This window comes from Lycium ferocissimum, chromosome 7, assembly GCF_029784015.1.
Source record: "Lycium ferocissimum isolate CSIRO_LF1 chromosome 7, AGI_CSIRO_Lferr_CH_V1, whole genome shotgun sequence".
NCBI classification, from domain to species: domain Eukaryota; kingdom Viridiplantae; phylum Streptophyta; class Magnoliopsida; order Solanales; family Solanaceae; genus Lycium; species Lycium ferocissimum.
The window spans coordinates 44011357-44026167 of NC_081348.1; the positions used below are offsets into that span (position 1 = coordinate 44011357).

Genomic DNA, 14811 nt, shown 5'->3' on the forward strand with positions numbered 1-14811 from the left:
TCATAGCAAAATAAATCTTGAGGCCCCATAATAACTAATACTCAATGAAAGTCATAAAGGATCCATATACGTGTCGATTCACTCAATGAAAAATTAAAGTATCTAGTATTCATATCGAAAGTCATATCTAAATGCATTCATATCCAGAATGCATTCTATCTAAATGTATTCATATCGAAAGTTTTTCATTGACTGAATCACTAATCATATCTAAATGCATTCATATCGAAAGTCATAAAGGATCCATATAAGTGTCGATTTGACGTGAAATTTCTACGATATACGGAAGATTAATAAATTGTAGGTCCTACATAGGGGGCTGATAATTTAAAAGGTGGTTAGAACTTAGAAGGACAGTTAGTTATCTAGTGTTACCCACTTCAGGATAATTAAAAACAATTACAACTCATCCCCCTCAGGCCCCCACACATAAGTACAAAATCATGTGCTACACAATAATCATGTGCACAATCTAAATTGGATACTGCTCTTGAGTAGCACAATCTAACCGTTATTTATAATGACATTCTGTTCCGTATGGGAATTATTGGTAAATAGTATAGTGATAATGTTTGTTAGGTAGTTTGAAATTTGTTATAGTGTGTCTCATTCCATTTGTGTGAGTCAGCTTCTCATCCCCTTCTTTTCTTTTTTCAAGTCTGAATTGTTACAATTGACGTTACTCTCTTATGAGGTTATTAAAGTATTCCGATTGTGTTCCTAACAATGCATCTATAATAAGATGGGGAAATGCGGAAATAACACGTGTGTCCTCTCAAATCAAAATAATTATCCGCTCATACCCAGCTCATTATTTTCGAACCCCGGAAAAAATCAAAATTATTTACCCGAGATGCCCCCAAAATTATGATACTAACATGGTATATAAATATACAAAGATAGTATTGTGGATGATCATGTTCATTTATTCAAAAAGACACCATTCTTTTAAAAAGACACACTTTTCTCAAAAAACCTCTTATATATATATATATATATATATATATATATATATATATATATATATATATATATATATATATATATGTGTGTGTGTGATCTTTCAACGGAAATGACTCACGGTGATAGTAGATATCAAATGATGGCCACGACATATAAATATATATAAATATCTGCCGACGCGGAGGAAGGGGTTTGGGGTATGTCAGGTAAATATTTCCGACCGGCTGGGGTAAAAGCAAAATTACTGTAGGAGGGGCATGAGGTGAGTAAATATTTTATATTTTAGGGGTATTTGGTGTTGTTTTCCCTAATAAGGAGATTTGATTCAAAGAATCTGTACTCAAATTTGGTTGAGTATGGATTTGAATTTTAAATAAATAAACGAATCGTGGTTCAGCTGATCTAAAATTTAATTGGTTAGCACGAGTTGGCTATAGATCTAGTTCAAAAGGTATGGGCCAAAAAGAAAAACAAAGAAAGAGAGGACATGCCATTTTTTTAAGGTAGGCACAAAAGCTTAGAAACTACCATTTCTGGGCATACTTCTTTATACATTGCACATAGGAAATAATTGCCATAAGAAACAAATAGCGCAAGATGTTGAATAAGATGTAGAAAACATTATTGAGGATTTCTAGTCTCCCACAATTAAAATTGCTCTGAGGATGTTGAGTTTAATCTATTGCTCCCATATATATTACGCTTATGACTATGTTGAGAGACACGTAATAGCAATCTTGTTTTCTAGATTACTAATTTTACTTAGTATGAATAGTTAGCCGTAGTTATCATTTAGATAATTGGGTAGTGCCAATAGTTTTACGTATGATGAAAAGAAGAAGTGCATACTTAATTTAACCCTTCAAAGACATGCAATTGAGTATAAACAAGACGACAAAGAATTTTTAGCACGGACGTGAATTTGCAATATTTTTTGTATTTTAGGTAGAAACTAAAATGGAAACAAAGAGCGAGAAACAAGAGAATAAAAATATCACTGCAGTCGAATTTACAATAAAGACGTTAAGATATAACAAGACCGTCTTTATACAGAAGCAAGTTTTTTAACCTATTTTATATGTTATATATTACTTACTATAACAAATGACGTTTTATCTATAACAACATGACGACTAGGGTGTACAAAAACCGACAAAACCTAAAAACCCATTAGTGGTTTGGTTTGACTGACTTGGTTCCTGGTCGAAAAAAACCCGATTAATTGGTTTGTTTAGGTTTTAGCTAAAAAAAAGTCAAACCGAACCAAACCAACCCGACATCACATTTATTCAATTTTTAAAAAATATTTTATACATAAATATATTTATTTGTAATGTAATTTATAAATATTTCTTAAATTTTTTAGTAGTTTTTTGTCTATTATCATATTATTTCAAGCTTGAACTTAGAAATTTGAATGTCAATAAGTTTTATATCCCATGGATGTTAGTAACTCAAAGAAAGTCCAAACTAAAATCAACTCAACACTAATGCTAACAAAAGAAATTCAATTCTACAACTAGGAATGAAAATAATTTTGGATATTTATTCTTTAAGTTTTGCATAATTGGTCTAGAGAGTGAAAATACATAAATTAATTTTTTTTTCTTTGTCATATAATTAATACTTATTAGCCGTACTTATTGTAGGATGACTTAGTATTTTTAGATTATGGTCATTTTCTTTATGGCTTATTAATTAGCAATATTTATTTTAATCGATTTTATTATTTTTTTGTTGAATATTTTAATACAATGTCATCACTCATCTCACATTTTGTGTTATTTTCTTAAGAACACCTTAATTATATAGTTGTATCTTACTAGGACTAAAGAAATATTTGAAGTGAAATTTATATGTTTTGTATGAAGACTTTTCCGGGAAAAAAATCCGAGAAAACCCGAGGTTGAAAAACCTGAATTTTATTGGTTTGGTTTGGTGTATAAATTTAAAAACCCGACGCAACTCGTTTGGTTTGGTATTTAAATAATCTGAACCAACCCGGTGCATGTACACCCCTAACTAGGGCTGGGCATAAATACCAAAAATCGAAAAACCGGACCTAACCGAACCGAACTTCAAGAAACCGAAACCGGAACCGAACAGAACTAGTTTAGTTCGGTGTTTGGTGTTCACCTTCAAAAAACCAAAATTGAAATAGCCGAACCGAAGAACCAAAATTTAAACCGAAATTTATACATTACCCAAAAAAATTAAAATAGTCCAGACCCATTAAGTTTAAGCCAAAAAAAAAAAAAAACCCAATTGTAATAAGCTCTCTTTTGTTTTTGTATCCCTAATTTTACCGCTGAGAAAATCAAATATCCTTAATAAAGAAAGGTGACTAGGATGTGTTTTATGTGTTTTCTTAATTATTCTTACTGTATGTATATAACACCTAGTAATCCTATATTATGGTTATGGTTTTCCGCTCTTGTGTATCCTGTTTGTTTGATTTTGATTTTGATTTTAATTTTTTAGTTTTATGTTTTGTTGCTTTTGAGAATATGAATTAGTGTAAATGGAATCGCTTCTAATATCATATCAAAAAAATCGAATTGAAAAAATTGAAACCGAACCGAACCAAACTTCAAAAAACCGAAACCGAAAGAACCGAACCGAACTAGTTGGGTTCGGTGTTCGGTGTCCACCTTCAAAAAACCTAAACCGAAATAGCCAAACCGAAGTTTGATAAAACTGAACCGAGGAACCGAACGCCCACCCCTACCCCTAACAACAACCAACTTTATAGCAGTACACTTTTTGTAAAATCACCCTCATATCACAGCTATCTTCTTTTTTGTAATATAATAAGTAACCATCTTTACCAAATAGAATATCTATAATTATCAATAATAAGTCTAGAGATTTTGATCAAATATTTTAATATTTTAATACACTGTTTATGATAAAGAATATTATATGAATATATATTTCCATCATTAAAAGATTTTCCTTCATTATAAAAAATGTGATTAAGCTTAGGATTTGACAATTATAAATGAAAAATTAAATTTTATGCATTTTTTTTTTTGCCTACAACAGCGAAATATTATTTAAATGTCACTGTTATTATAGGTGTATAACAACAATTCTCTATAACAAAAAAAGAATTTCGCCCAACGATACTGTAATAGAGAGGTTTGACTATACTTACTTTCCACTAGGGGTGTCAATGGTTTTCAAAAAACTGACTTAACTGACCAAACCGTACCGTACCGAACTGATTTTTAGGTTTCTTTTAATAAAAATGATGGTTTTTGTATAAATTTATAACCGTACCGAATAATTAGGTTGGTTTTTATTTTTATAAAAATAAACAAATAAAATACCGAACCGAACCGAATAAGTTTATATGTGTAAAATATATTTTATATATTAAATTTAAAATATAATAAAATATGAAAATTTTCGCCTTGGGTTTGGGATGTTGAAAATGACTACAAGCCGCAATATAATTAACACCTCAAGTTCCAACTCAAACTTATTATATTGCTCCTAGTAGAATTAAATTAGTTCAGCATCTCGAGTAGTAACTAGTAAACTCTAGGTATTCCAACGATCTTGGTTAGAAAGCTACAAACTACTATTAGATATTCTTCCTCCGTGTGATTTTAATTCTCTTATTGGATATTTAATCTTAGTAGTCTCAGTTTTGTCTCATCTTGATTGAAAGCGTGCGATCTAAAATATAGCTTAACATTATTTTTATCGTAAAATAATGGGTTCAATCTCTATTCCTCTCGTTTTCGATTCATCACCTTTTAATCGGTAAAAAATATCTAAAGAGTTTTTGTCCAAGTCCTATAGAAATATGTATGATATTGTGTCTTAATTTTTACTAGTGACTATAATATTTAAAAAAAAAAAAAAAAAAAAAAACCGAAAATTAAATCAAACCGTACCGATACCGAAGAAAAACTGACATGACGGGACGGTTTGAAAGTTTAATTTTCCACAAAATGAAATAAAAAAAATGATATAAATTTTTAAAATAACCGTTGCTCATCGATACCCCTACTTTCCACCTTCTTGTTGACTTACCATAAATATCATGTTTTTCTTTAAATTTAACAACTAGAAATTGTTAAATAATTAACGGCTCAAAAATGCTTACTTGTTGCAAACTCAAAAAATTAAAACTGCTCGTGAATATACTAAAGAGATCTGTTTGAACTTACCCCAACATATGTGACCATTTTGTCATTTTCTCACCTAAAAGTAGTTAAAGGAGCCCCTGACAATTTAGTAACAGTTGGTCCTTTATTCACGAGATTATTAAAAGCAGTTAAAACACACCAAAATCACCACTTTTTTTTTTTTTTTTCCAATTTCACTTTCTTTATCTCACTGTTAAATCTATTTTTAGCAATTTTACTCACAAAAAAATTTACAGAGACAAAAGTATAGTTATAGAATATAGATGATGAAATAGCAGCAAGATAAGGATTTTATCAGAGAAAATTTTGTGCTCTAAAGGACTAAATGCGGCTACTGAGACCAAATCTAATGTAGTGAAAGTGAAGCCTAGTAGTAATAATCAAGTTGGTTCATCTTCAAAACCCAAATTTGATTCATCTGTTATCAAGAAAAAGGTTATTCAGATCTCATATAAGCAATCTGGAGACTCAAAGGGTAAATCTGCCATTAATATCTCCAAAACTGAGGTACTATCTGCAAAAGATTCTTGCTTTTTGATAATTTTGTTCTATTTGAAATCCATTTAGTTCTAATTTTGGTAAATAATTTGTCTGTTGGGGTTTGCCTGCGCAGGTTCGAATCCTGCTGTCGACGCTCTATTTTTTTTTTTCTTAACCCTCGCACTAACGATGGAAGCCAAATCGCCTAAATATGTATTGATTTATCAAAGATATAATACAAGTGAAACAGCTATTTCCATATAATAATAATCTGGTCACAATTATACATTGAAGAGAACCACGTTCGAACATAGGTTATATATACTACACTATCTATAAGTTCAATGGCATAAAAGCTCCATGAAATCCATATGGCACTCTACAAGGTAATATGACGATGGCAACAGGCTCCCTTTCAAATTTTTTTGCATCAATTATATAAACCTGCAAGATAGATATTATATGCATATCAGAATAAACTTAACTAAATTTCCAAGTCCTGTTTGAAATCGACATAACAAAAGAAGTTTATATTTGTCCCTCCAAAGCATAAATTCGATATTTTCCGGCTTATTAACTCACTGGCTCGACTAATCCGAATTCGCACCTTAGAAAATCTTTTAATTATGGAGTTATTTGTCCATTCACAAGCAGCTCGTATTATTGCAACAATACATATAGAAGATTAGCATGGTCCATAAGAAAGAATGACATGCACAATTCAAAGAGAAAATGATACTTATAATATAATCAACTTACTTGAGATTCATTTGTATTTTCATTGTGTGTGAATGCCACTATCCAACCATCATCCTCATCAACACCTTCAAGTTTTGGAACAAAGGTAGCTCCAGTACAGAAAGTGTTCTTTGGGAAAATGTGATACTCAACCTTAATCAAATCCTCTTCTTCTTTGTCATCCTAATTAATCAGCATTAAAAACATATCAGTTACATAAATGAATTTTACACTTTTAGAAAATATCAATTTATAATAGCAATTACCTTAGAAATTTCAACTTCTCTTTCTTCAAAATGAAGCTTGGCTAACCCTCCAAATTTAGCAAATCCTCCTGACGAATTCTTTGCTAAATTCAAGATATATGTCATCATGAGGTCGAGTTGGTAACATGAAAACACTTATTTTATCGCTAAATAACAAAAAATCAATCGTTAATCCTATTTAATGAAAGATTAGAGGAAATTTCGGTCAACTAAGGGCTATTTAATAACATATTAGCGATAAACTTCATAGCTACTAATTTCTATTTCTTAGTAGTGATTATTTATATCTCATTTCAAAAAGTCATTTCTTTGTCATTCAGTCAAATAGAAATTAGAGTACTAACCAAAGTAATTAGAGAAAGCTTCTGAATCAACAAGTTGTAGATAACCAAATTTGTTTTTAAGACCAATGAAGTGCTCATTGATAATTGGAAATTCCATAACAAACTGATCTTCGGTTGTAGTTGGAGTTTTCATCTTCACTTCTCCTGTTTTCATGTTTAATCTCCATTCACAAACGTGAAAAAAAGAAAAAAGCTCTTTCGACAATTGAACGTTATTTTTACTGGAACTCGTCTCGTTCAACCCATCCAGACTCAATTCAGGCTCGTCTACTGTTAGTTTCGGTCTTGGTAAAATCGATCGACGAGATCTGCATGCCCTCACCACCACCTTTTACCCACAAAAAAAAAAAATGGAACCAAATTAATTAAGCAATTTTACTATTTCATGATCACATAAATTTGAAATTAAATCAAGTAAAAAAATGTTAAAATACCTCATCATTATCTTCAAAACAATTTATTATGTGAAATACACAACATGGTTCAACTTCAAACCATTTGATGGAATTAGCATCACCATAACGAAGCATTATTCCAATTCTTGCATATTCATCTTTATCGTATTTTATTAATCTGCAAAATCAGAAGTATATATATACATTAATTGAACGACTTAATCAAAAGTATTAATTTCATTAAAATTTAGTACTGTTTGAATACTTACTCTTCTCCCCTTATAAGTCTGCTTATGTCTATAGTTAGTGGAAAATCCAAAATCACATTGTACCTACACATAATTGGAATATACGATACTAGAATAACATTAGCGTATACAATAATTGGGATTTGAGTTCATATACATTGAAACAGCAAAAAAATATCAGTGTTGTATAGCTGGTTATAGCAAGTTTCACTTTATTTTTCAGTTTACTTATTATTGAATGTCAATTATATCTGATTAGTGCGCAAAATCTAAACAGAAAATAATTACCTCTTTGTAACTCCTATTTCATGGCAAAGAATACACCTATTGAATTTGAGATCCACCTTGTGAACCATTTGCTTTCCATCAGCTGAAAATAGGAAGGGAAATTATAAATAAATTAGAAAACTAAATACGGAAAATAATATTACCTATTATTTTAGCTTAAAATGGAAAATAATATACCTGAAATGACTCCTAGCTCAAGATAAGGCTTTATTAGTGGATTAATTCCCATTATAACAAGTTCGTTGGTGCCTAGAACTTTCTGTTGAGACATAATATAATTCATAAGTAAAAGTATATTAATTTTATTATACTTCAATATGATATGAGAACATTCAAAAGACCCGGCCTTCAAATTTCACTAGAGGCGGATCCAGGATTTAAATTTTATGGGTTCAATCTTAAGATTTTTGGCATTGAACCCATTATATTTTTAAAGTTAGGGGTTCATATCTACTATTTATTGCAATTTTAATAATATTTTACACATAAATTTAGGCTCTGCGTCAAAAGTTTGGGGTTCAGTTGAACCCCTAACTTGTAGGCTAGATACGCCTTTGAATCTCACCCACATCTGAAAGCAAAAATATACATATTTTTAAGTATTCGCTAAACTTTTAGATTAGACAATCATGCACTTTAAGAATTTTTTGCAAAAAAATAAAGTTACCACAAAAAGCATCCACGGAAAAATGAGCTATGTTGCTCGGGCTATTAAAAAATGCCTATCGGTGATTGTCGGATCCTTCAAAATATCGTATTTTTTAAAAATTCACTACGGATACGATAAGATTTTCGGAGAATCCGAGAAACATAGAAAATGGAGTTCCGTACGAAAAATTACCTTCGGATGGGCTGTGAATGGTTGACTCCAAGCTCCATTGACAGTCCAGTTTCCCAGAGTTTCTAGGGTTTGTATGTTTATCTCTTGAGGCATATGATTTTCAGCAATTGAGTAATACTTCTTTGAGTGCTCAAACACATTCGTGTTGCTTTGATATTTGTGTAATACACCATATCTCAACTGCAAGAAATTAAATAAGGATATACATCGTATTCAAACTGCTAATAGCCCTGTAAAAATTTGTGTACATATATAAATTAAATTCTTAATGTTATTACTGGAATAATGTAAAGTAAAAATTAGTGTACATAAGTTAATATCTTAATGTTATCTGCGGAATGTTGTCAAGTATTTGAGAACATCCTAGCGCAAAAATAACGTTAGATACCCTCCACCTTAATTAGAGGCCTCAAGTAATTGGAGCTCTAGCTATAGAATAGCGATACCCTCTACGACCCTTAACCAGAAGTCTCGGATTGGACTTACATTCTTGATATGAAAAAAAACCCCGATAGGAAGTACTTCTCCCTTAATATGTAAGCGTTACACGCCGGATTTATCGGGACCCTAATACACTGGGTAAGAAATAAAAATAAAAAATAAAATAAAAAAGAAGAAGAAGATGAAAGAGGTATAGTTCATGACATACCACATTTAAAAGGGAAGCCATTAAAACAGCAAGAGCATCCCCTTCCATATTAGGAAGAAAACCTGGTTTCTTCCTATTCTTTTCCATGTTGAATGTGTCTGTTTGAACATATTTGTTCTTGTATAATATATTCCATTTGCTGCCTTTTCCTTTTTCTTTTGTGAAGTACAGAGCATGAAGCATTCCTTCACCTTCAATCCACAGATGGCTTGATTTTCCAAAAATTGACTTGGTTGATTTAAATCCTCCATAAAGAGGGTTTGATCCTGCAATTAGAGGCATATTCAGAATTTAAATTTGACGAGTTTAATATTTGAGTTCTTAGCTTCTGCTGAAAAAAAAAAGGATTTAATAATCAATACACTTCGATAATGTAAAATTATTTTACATTATCAGTATAATTCAACATGTTACACCTGAGATGTGTACTTGTTTTTCAGATGACTAGCTAGCTAGTTTCACTTACTGTGATCGCAAAGTTGCTTGCAGTTATCTTCTAGATATATAGTGTTAAAAAGAGAAATCTGACATTTTTTTCCTACCGTTTCTTACGTAAACACCCTCTGGAAAATCATTTGGAATTTTCCCTTCCATTGCGGTTACTCTCACAGCTTCTCCAATCTCATCAACAGGGGCAAAATTACTCTGAATTGTATGTATTTTAGGTGAAAATATACAAAAGTGAACTGAAATATGTACCAAAAAGTGTGATAATGGACAAATATATATTACCTGAGATGGGGACAAAGGTTGGTCAACAAATTCAAAGGTCAAATCTACAAAAGTATCCAATAATTTGAAAGCTGTTTCCTTCATAACTTTTGGAACATCCACTATCAAGGGAAAATGCTCTAAATTTGTCAAAAATGGCTGTTCCATAAAAAAAATGAAGCAAGTTCTAATTAGCGCAGCTTATCTTTACAAGTAATTACCATGACCTAACATTTTTAAAAATTGCACCAAAGGTAATGTATGAAGTTCTTTGAAATTGATGAGTCATCGACATTTGTGATTTGTGTGCTATAAATTATCTTATTAAGAGTAAAATGAAAGTTTAAAGTTAAATAGTTTCTAAACATATAAACGTAACATTATTTTTGAGACCGAGTAAAATAAAAAGTATGCTACATCAAATGGAATAGATGGAGTATTATAAATCCTCAAGCTTTATCCATCAATATATATTCAAACTAACTACAGAATTATATACACTAATAGTCTATCACAATTATTCTCCTTTAGCTTAGAGCTGAGTGTGTTTTACAAATCTTATTATATGCAACGCCATCTAAATACTTAATATTTCTTTAATCGGGCCTCAAAGCAGCTATGAAAGCACCGGGCACCGGTGAGAAATCAAAAAAAAAAAAAAAAATTAGAGAGCAGGGTTGTTGTGTTTACCTTCAAAGTAGACGAAACTGAGGCTCTCAAGTTCTTACATTTGGGTATAATAATAGGCTTTTGCGAACGGCAATTAACTTGACATGCATAAATACAAGCAGCCATTAATTCTCGTTACCTCTTTGATTTTCTTCACAGTTTTCTAGCTAGTATTGTTGAAAAAAAAATTGAATAAGAAGATATTGTTTGGGCAATGAGAAGTGGGACGAATTTATAGTTAGATTTTGTGACTACTAAGCAATTATTATATTTTTCCTACCAAGTAGCTCACATGATATCGAGTAATCATTTATCGCAAACGCACTTACGAGTGACGACTGAGGTGAATGTTATAGCAATATATAATTAACATAACATGTTATAGCGGGACAACTGTCTTATTAATTTAGATTACAAAATTTACTTGTCATGATGAAGAGAAGCCAATAAGTCAGTTGTATTATGACAGCAAAATCGACAAATCCCATTAATGTTTGATTTGACATTTTAATTTTTACGGTTAAAAGTCGATCATAGTTTGGTGGGGTTAGGCATAGACCCAACTTGTGTAAAAACAAAAAAGAAAGAAAGTGCAGGGTTAGTTCATAGACCAAACTTCCATGAAAGTACTCCTTCCGGATAAAAAAAAAAAGTGTTCACTTAATCTTTTTTCTTTTGAGTCAGAAAGAGTGTACAATTATCAAATTAAAAAATAATTAATCTTATTTTTTTAGATTTATCCTTATTAAGTATTATGTGATCAATCCCAACATGGGCGGAGCCACCTTAGGGGTAGGGTGGTCAGATGCATACCTTTTGCCGAAATTACGTGGTGTACATAGGTTAAATCTTAGGTATTATGAGTATATATTTAATTTTGCACACCCTTAACATAAGTGAGAAGAAAATTTGCATACCCTTCGTCAAAATCCTGGCTCCTCCACTGAATTCCAATAACTATTTAATTAGGAGCAGTTTAGTCAAAATGCCTCTTTTTGTCTAAGAATTAGTGTTTTTTTAAGGGGTATATAAATAATTAAGTGGACACTTTTTTTTTATCCGGAAGGAGTATAAGATTAAGGGCAATTGGGGAGATAATAGTCAAAATACCCCCCAACGTTTGACCAAAATGCCAACTACACACCTAACCTTTGCGTTGGTCCTATTACCCCCCTGGACAAATTTTTTCAGTATTAAAATGCTCCTTTTTTGCTGATGTGGACAAGAGCGTGAGTACAATTTCTCGGTGGCGCGTTATAGCCTTTTTTTTAAAAAACAGATCTCGACGTATTTTGGAGAGCAAAATGGATCGCCACGTAGATGCCACATAGATGCCACATAGATATATTTAAATTCCTCCATTTTTAGGCTACTTCATCTTCTTCTTCACCCAATTTAATACCCATCTCCATTCTTTTTGCCAAATAATACCCATTATAAATTTAGAGCTAGGATAGTGATTATTCTTATAATCAATGCTTTTCCCAAATCAAATTCAAAAAAAAAAAAATCAAGAAAAAAAACGAAAACGGAAAAAAAAAAAAGAGTTGAAAATCTAATCTTGTTAAAGAAAATCATTGAAAGTTGCTTGTTTGGAGTTGCTACTTGTTGCTTGGTTGGAGTTGTTTAAGCACTAATTCTTTGAGTTGATTTGGGGAGAAAATTAAACTCCATTGCTAGGAATTTAGAGAAAGCTATGAAGAACACCAAGTGGGTTTCTTTAAATTCTTGATTGTTTGATCAAATTAATGGATGAACTTTGTTCTACTTGGTGTTAAGAAGCTTCCTTTCACATTTGAGTTTTTTCCCAAATCAAATTAAAAAAAAAATCTGAAGAAAAAAAAACAAAAATCTGGAAAAAAAGAAGAAGTTGAAAATCTAATCTTGTTAAAGAAAACTTGATTGAAAGTTGTTTGTTTGGAGTTGCTACTTGTTGCTTGGTTGGAGTTGTTTAAGCACTAATTCTTTGAGTTGATTTGGGGAGAAAATTAAACTCCATTGCTAGGAATTTGGAGAAAGCTATGAAGAACACCAAGTGGGTTTCTTTAAATTCTTGATTGTTTGATCAAATTAATGGATGAACTTTGTTCTACTTGGTGTTAAGAAGCTTGCTTTCACATTTGGGTTTTTTTGGATCAAATTTGAGAAAGTTGGTTTGGTTTTTTTTTTTTTCAACTCCTAATGAAGATGATGATGATGATGTTGATGAAGATGAAGGAGAATTGGGTATAAGTTTTTGGATCCTCATAATGAAAATGGAGTATGGAAAATTAAGAGATTTTTTTTTTTTTTTTTTTGAAAAAATAGAGTAGATGGATGGAGGAAGGGGGGAAATTAATAAAAAATGGGGGAAAATTAAAGATGTGGACGTGGGCCGCGCGCGTGGACAAAGACTGTTAATAATTGGGGGTTGTCATATTGAACGCTTACATCAAAAAATGGGCATTTTAACAAAAAATTTGTCCGGGGGGTAATAGGGCCATATGAGTTAGGTGTGTAGTTGGCATTTTGGTCAAACGTTGGGGGGTATTTTGACTATTCTAGATATGTGTGCTGACAGATACATACTTTATATTTTAATTCTTTTCATCGAGCGAATCACTAATCATATCTAAAGTACATTTCGTATTGAAATAAAGAAAAGGCCCTATTTAATGGCAAGCCCTTTGTTGTTAGTCAACCAAGTCGCGCCTAAGGGAGTGCATCATACGAAAATCCTAAGTAGCATTCACAGCAAAAATAAGAATTGAGGCCCCATTATAATTGGAAAATAATTGTACATAATTTATAATTGTGAAAATTCATAAAAGATTTATATAGTTACATGTCTAAACCTTTCATAAGGTAATATGGAGCGTAATGACGTACGAAAGATTGATAAATTCCACAAGACGCCACCTAATTAGCTAGGCAAAAGAATAAGACAAAAGAAGCTGGCCCCCACTAACAATAGTAGTGGGGCTCCCAAAAAGGAAACTTGAAAGGACCGTTATTTATCTCGTATCACCAACTTTAGCGACATGTGTATTTCGGGTGTACGTACAAAATACTCAATAATCATGCGCTCTGTATGACACAAGGATTTGGCGTCTCCTTAATCAGTTAAGAGTGCAAGCACAATCTAAGTGGGATACTACTCTTGAGTACTTTCATCATTAATTACTCATACTGAAACTTACAAAATCATATTTTGGAAGATAGAAGAAATTCTCCGATTTTGATAAATTTTTTGATATACATATATAAATGTTATTAATAGCCTTCTGTTCAGTATGGGAGTTGGTTAAATGGAGTAGTGATAATGTTTGTTAGGCAGTTTGCAGTTTGTTATAGTGTCCAAAATTTAATTGTTAGCACAAGTTGGTTATAGATCTAGTTCAAATTGGTATGGACCAAAAAGTCCAAAGAAAGAGAGATGCCATTTTTTAGGGTAGGCAAAGTATCTAAGAAACTAGGGAACTATCATTGATGGGCATGTATTATTTTGTGTATCTATTGCAGATGGCAAATAAATGAAACAAGAAAACAAAGAGAGCAAGATATTGAATACTATGTACTATAGAAAACATTATGGATGATTCTAGTCTCCCACAAAAAAGATTTCAAATTTCAATTTTGCAACAAGTTGTTGACTCTTTTTCAATTTACACAATACATTAAATGCTTCCTTCATGTAAGAACATATTCTTTTGAATTTACGGAAGCTTGAATATGTATAAGCGTAATGTTTCTTCGACTCTTTAGATTTAGAGGATGAAATGTCAAACCTATGAAAAAATTTGTTAAAAATGTTTGTGAGTATCGACTAAATTAGGACCCCACACACACACCCCAAAAGGATGCAATTATTAAATCAGTTTGCCCTAGCAACTTGACATTCAACAACTTTTAATGTGTATATAACCTTAGAGAAAGTTTAGGGGTGAAGTTGGAAATTTCCAGAAATCTAGAAATAGTACCATTGCCCCTTTTAAAGCAACTCGAACGTCGTCGTATCACTGAAAAAACTTACCATGAATTCTGTGAAAGTCAATTTTTTCAGTGCATGATATTTAAGAT

General features: G+C 31.5%; 1 protein-coding gene across 3 annotated transcripts; it reads right to left on the reverse strand.

Annotated features, from left to right (window-relative positions):
- Positions 1-5795: 5795 nt before the first annotated feature.
- LOC132065265 (carotenoid 9,10(9',10')-cleavage dioxygenase 1-like) lies at positions 5796-11076 on the reverse strand. Of its 3 annotated transcripts, none has more exons than XM_059458570.1 (13): positions 10774-11076; positions 10105-10242; positions 9915-10017; positions 9373-9638; positions 8724-8903; positions 8060-8141; positions 7883-7964; positions 7616-7678; positions 7386-7524; positions 6952-7279; positions 6608-6675; positions 6363-6524; positions 5796-6047 (listed from the first exon to the last, which is right to left on the reverse strand). In XM_059458570.1, the coding sequence occupies exons 1-13, from the start codon at positions 10876-10878 to the stop codon at positions 5937-5939; spliced, it is 1827 nt and encodes a 608-aa protein (XP_059314553.1). In that variant the 5' UTR covers positions 10879-11076; the 3' UTR covers positions 5796-5936. The 3 variants fall into 3 exon arrangements, with proteins under 3 accessions (XP_059314553.1, XP_059314552.1, XP_059314554.1); XM_059458569.1 differs by having other exon boundaries at positions 6608-6690; XM_059458571.1 differs by lacking the exon at positions 7616-7678 and having other exon boundaries at positions 6608-6690.
- Positions 11077-14811: the final 3735 nt, after the last annotated feature.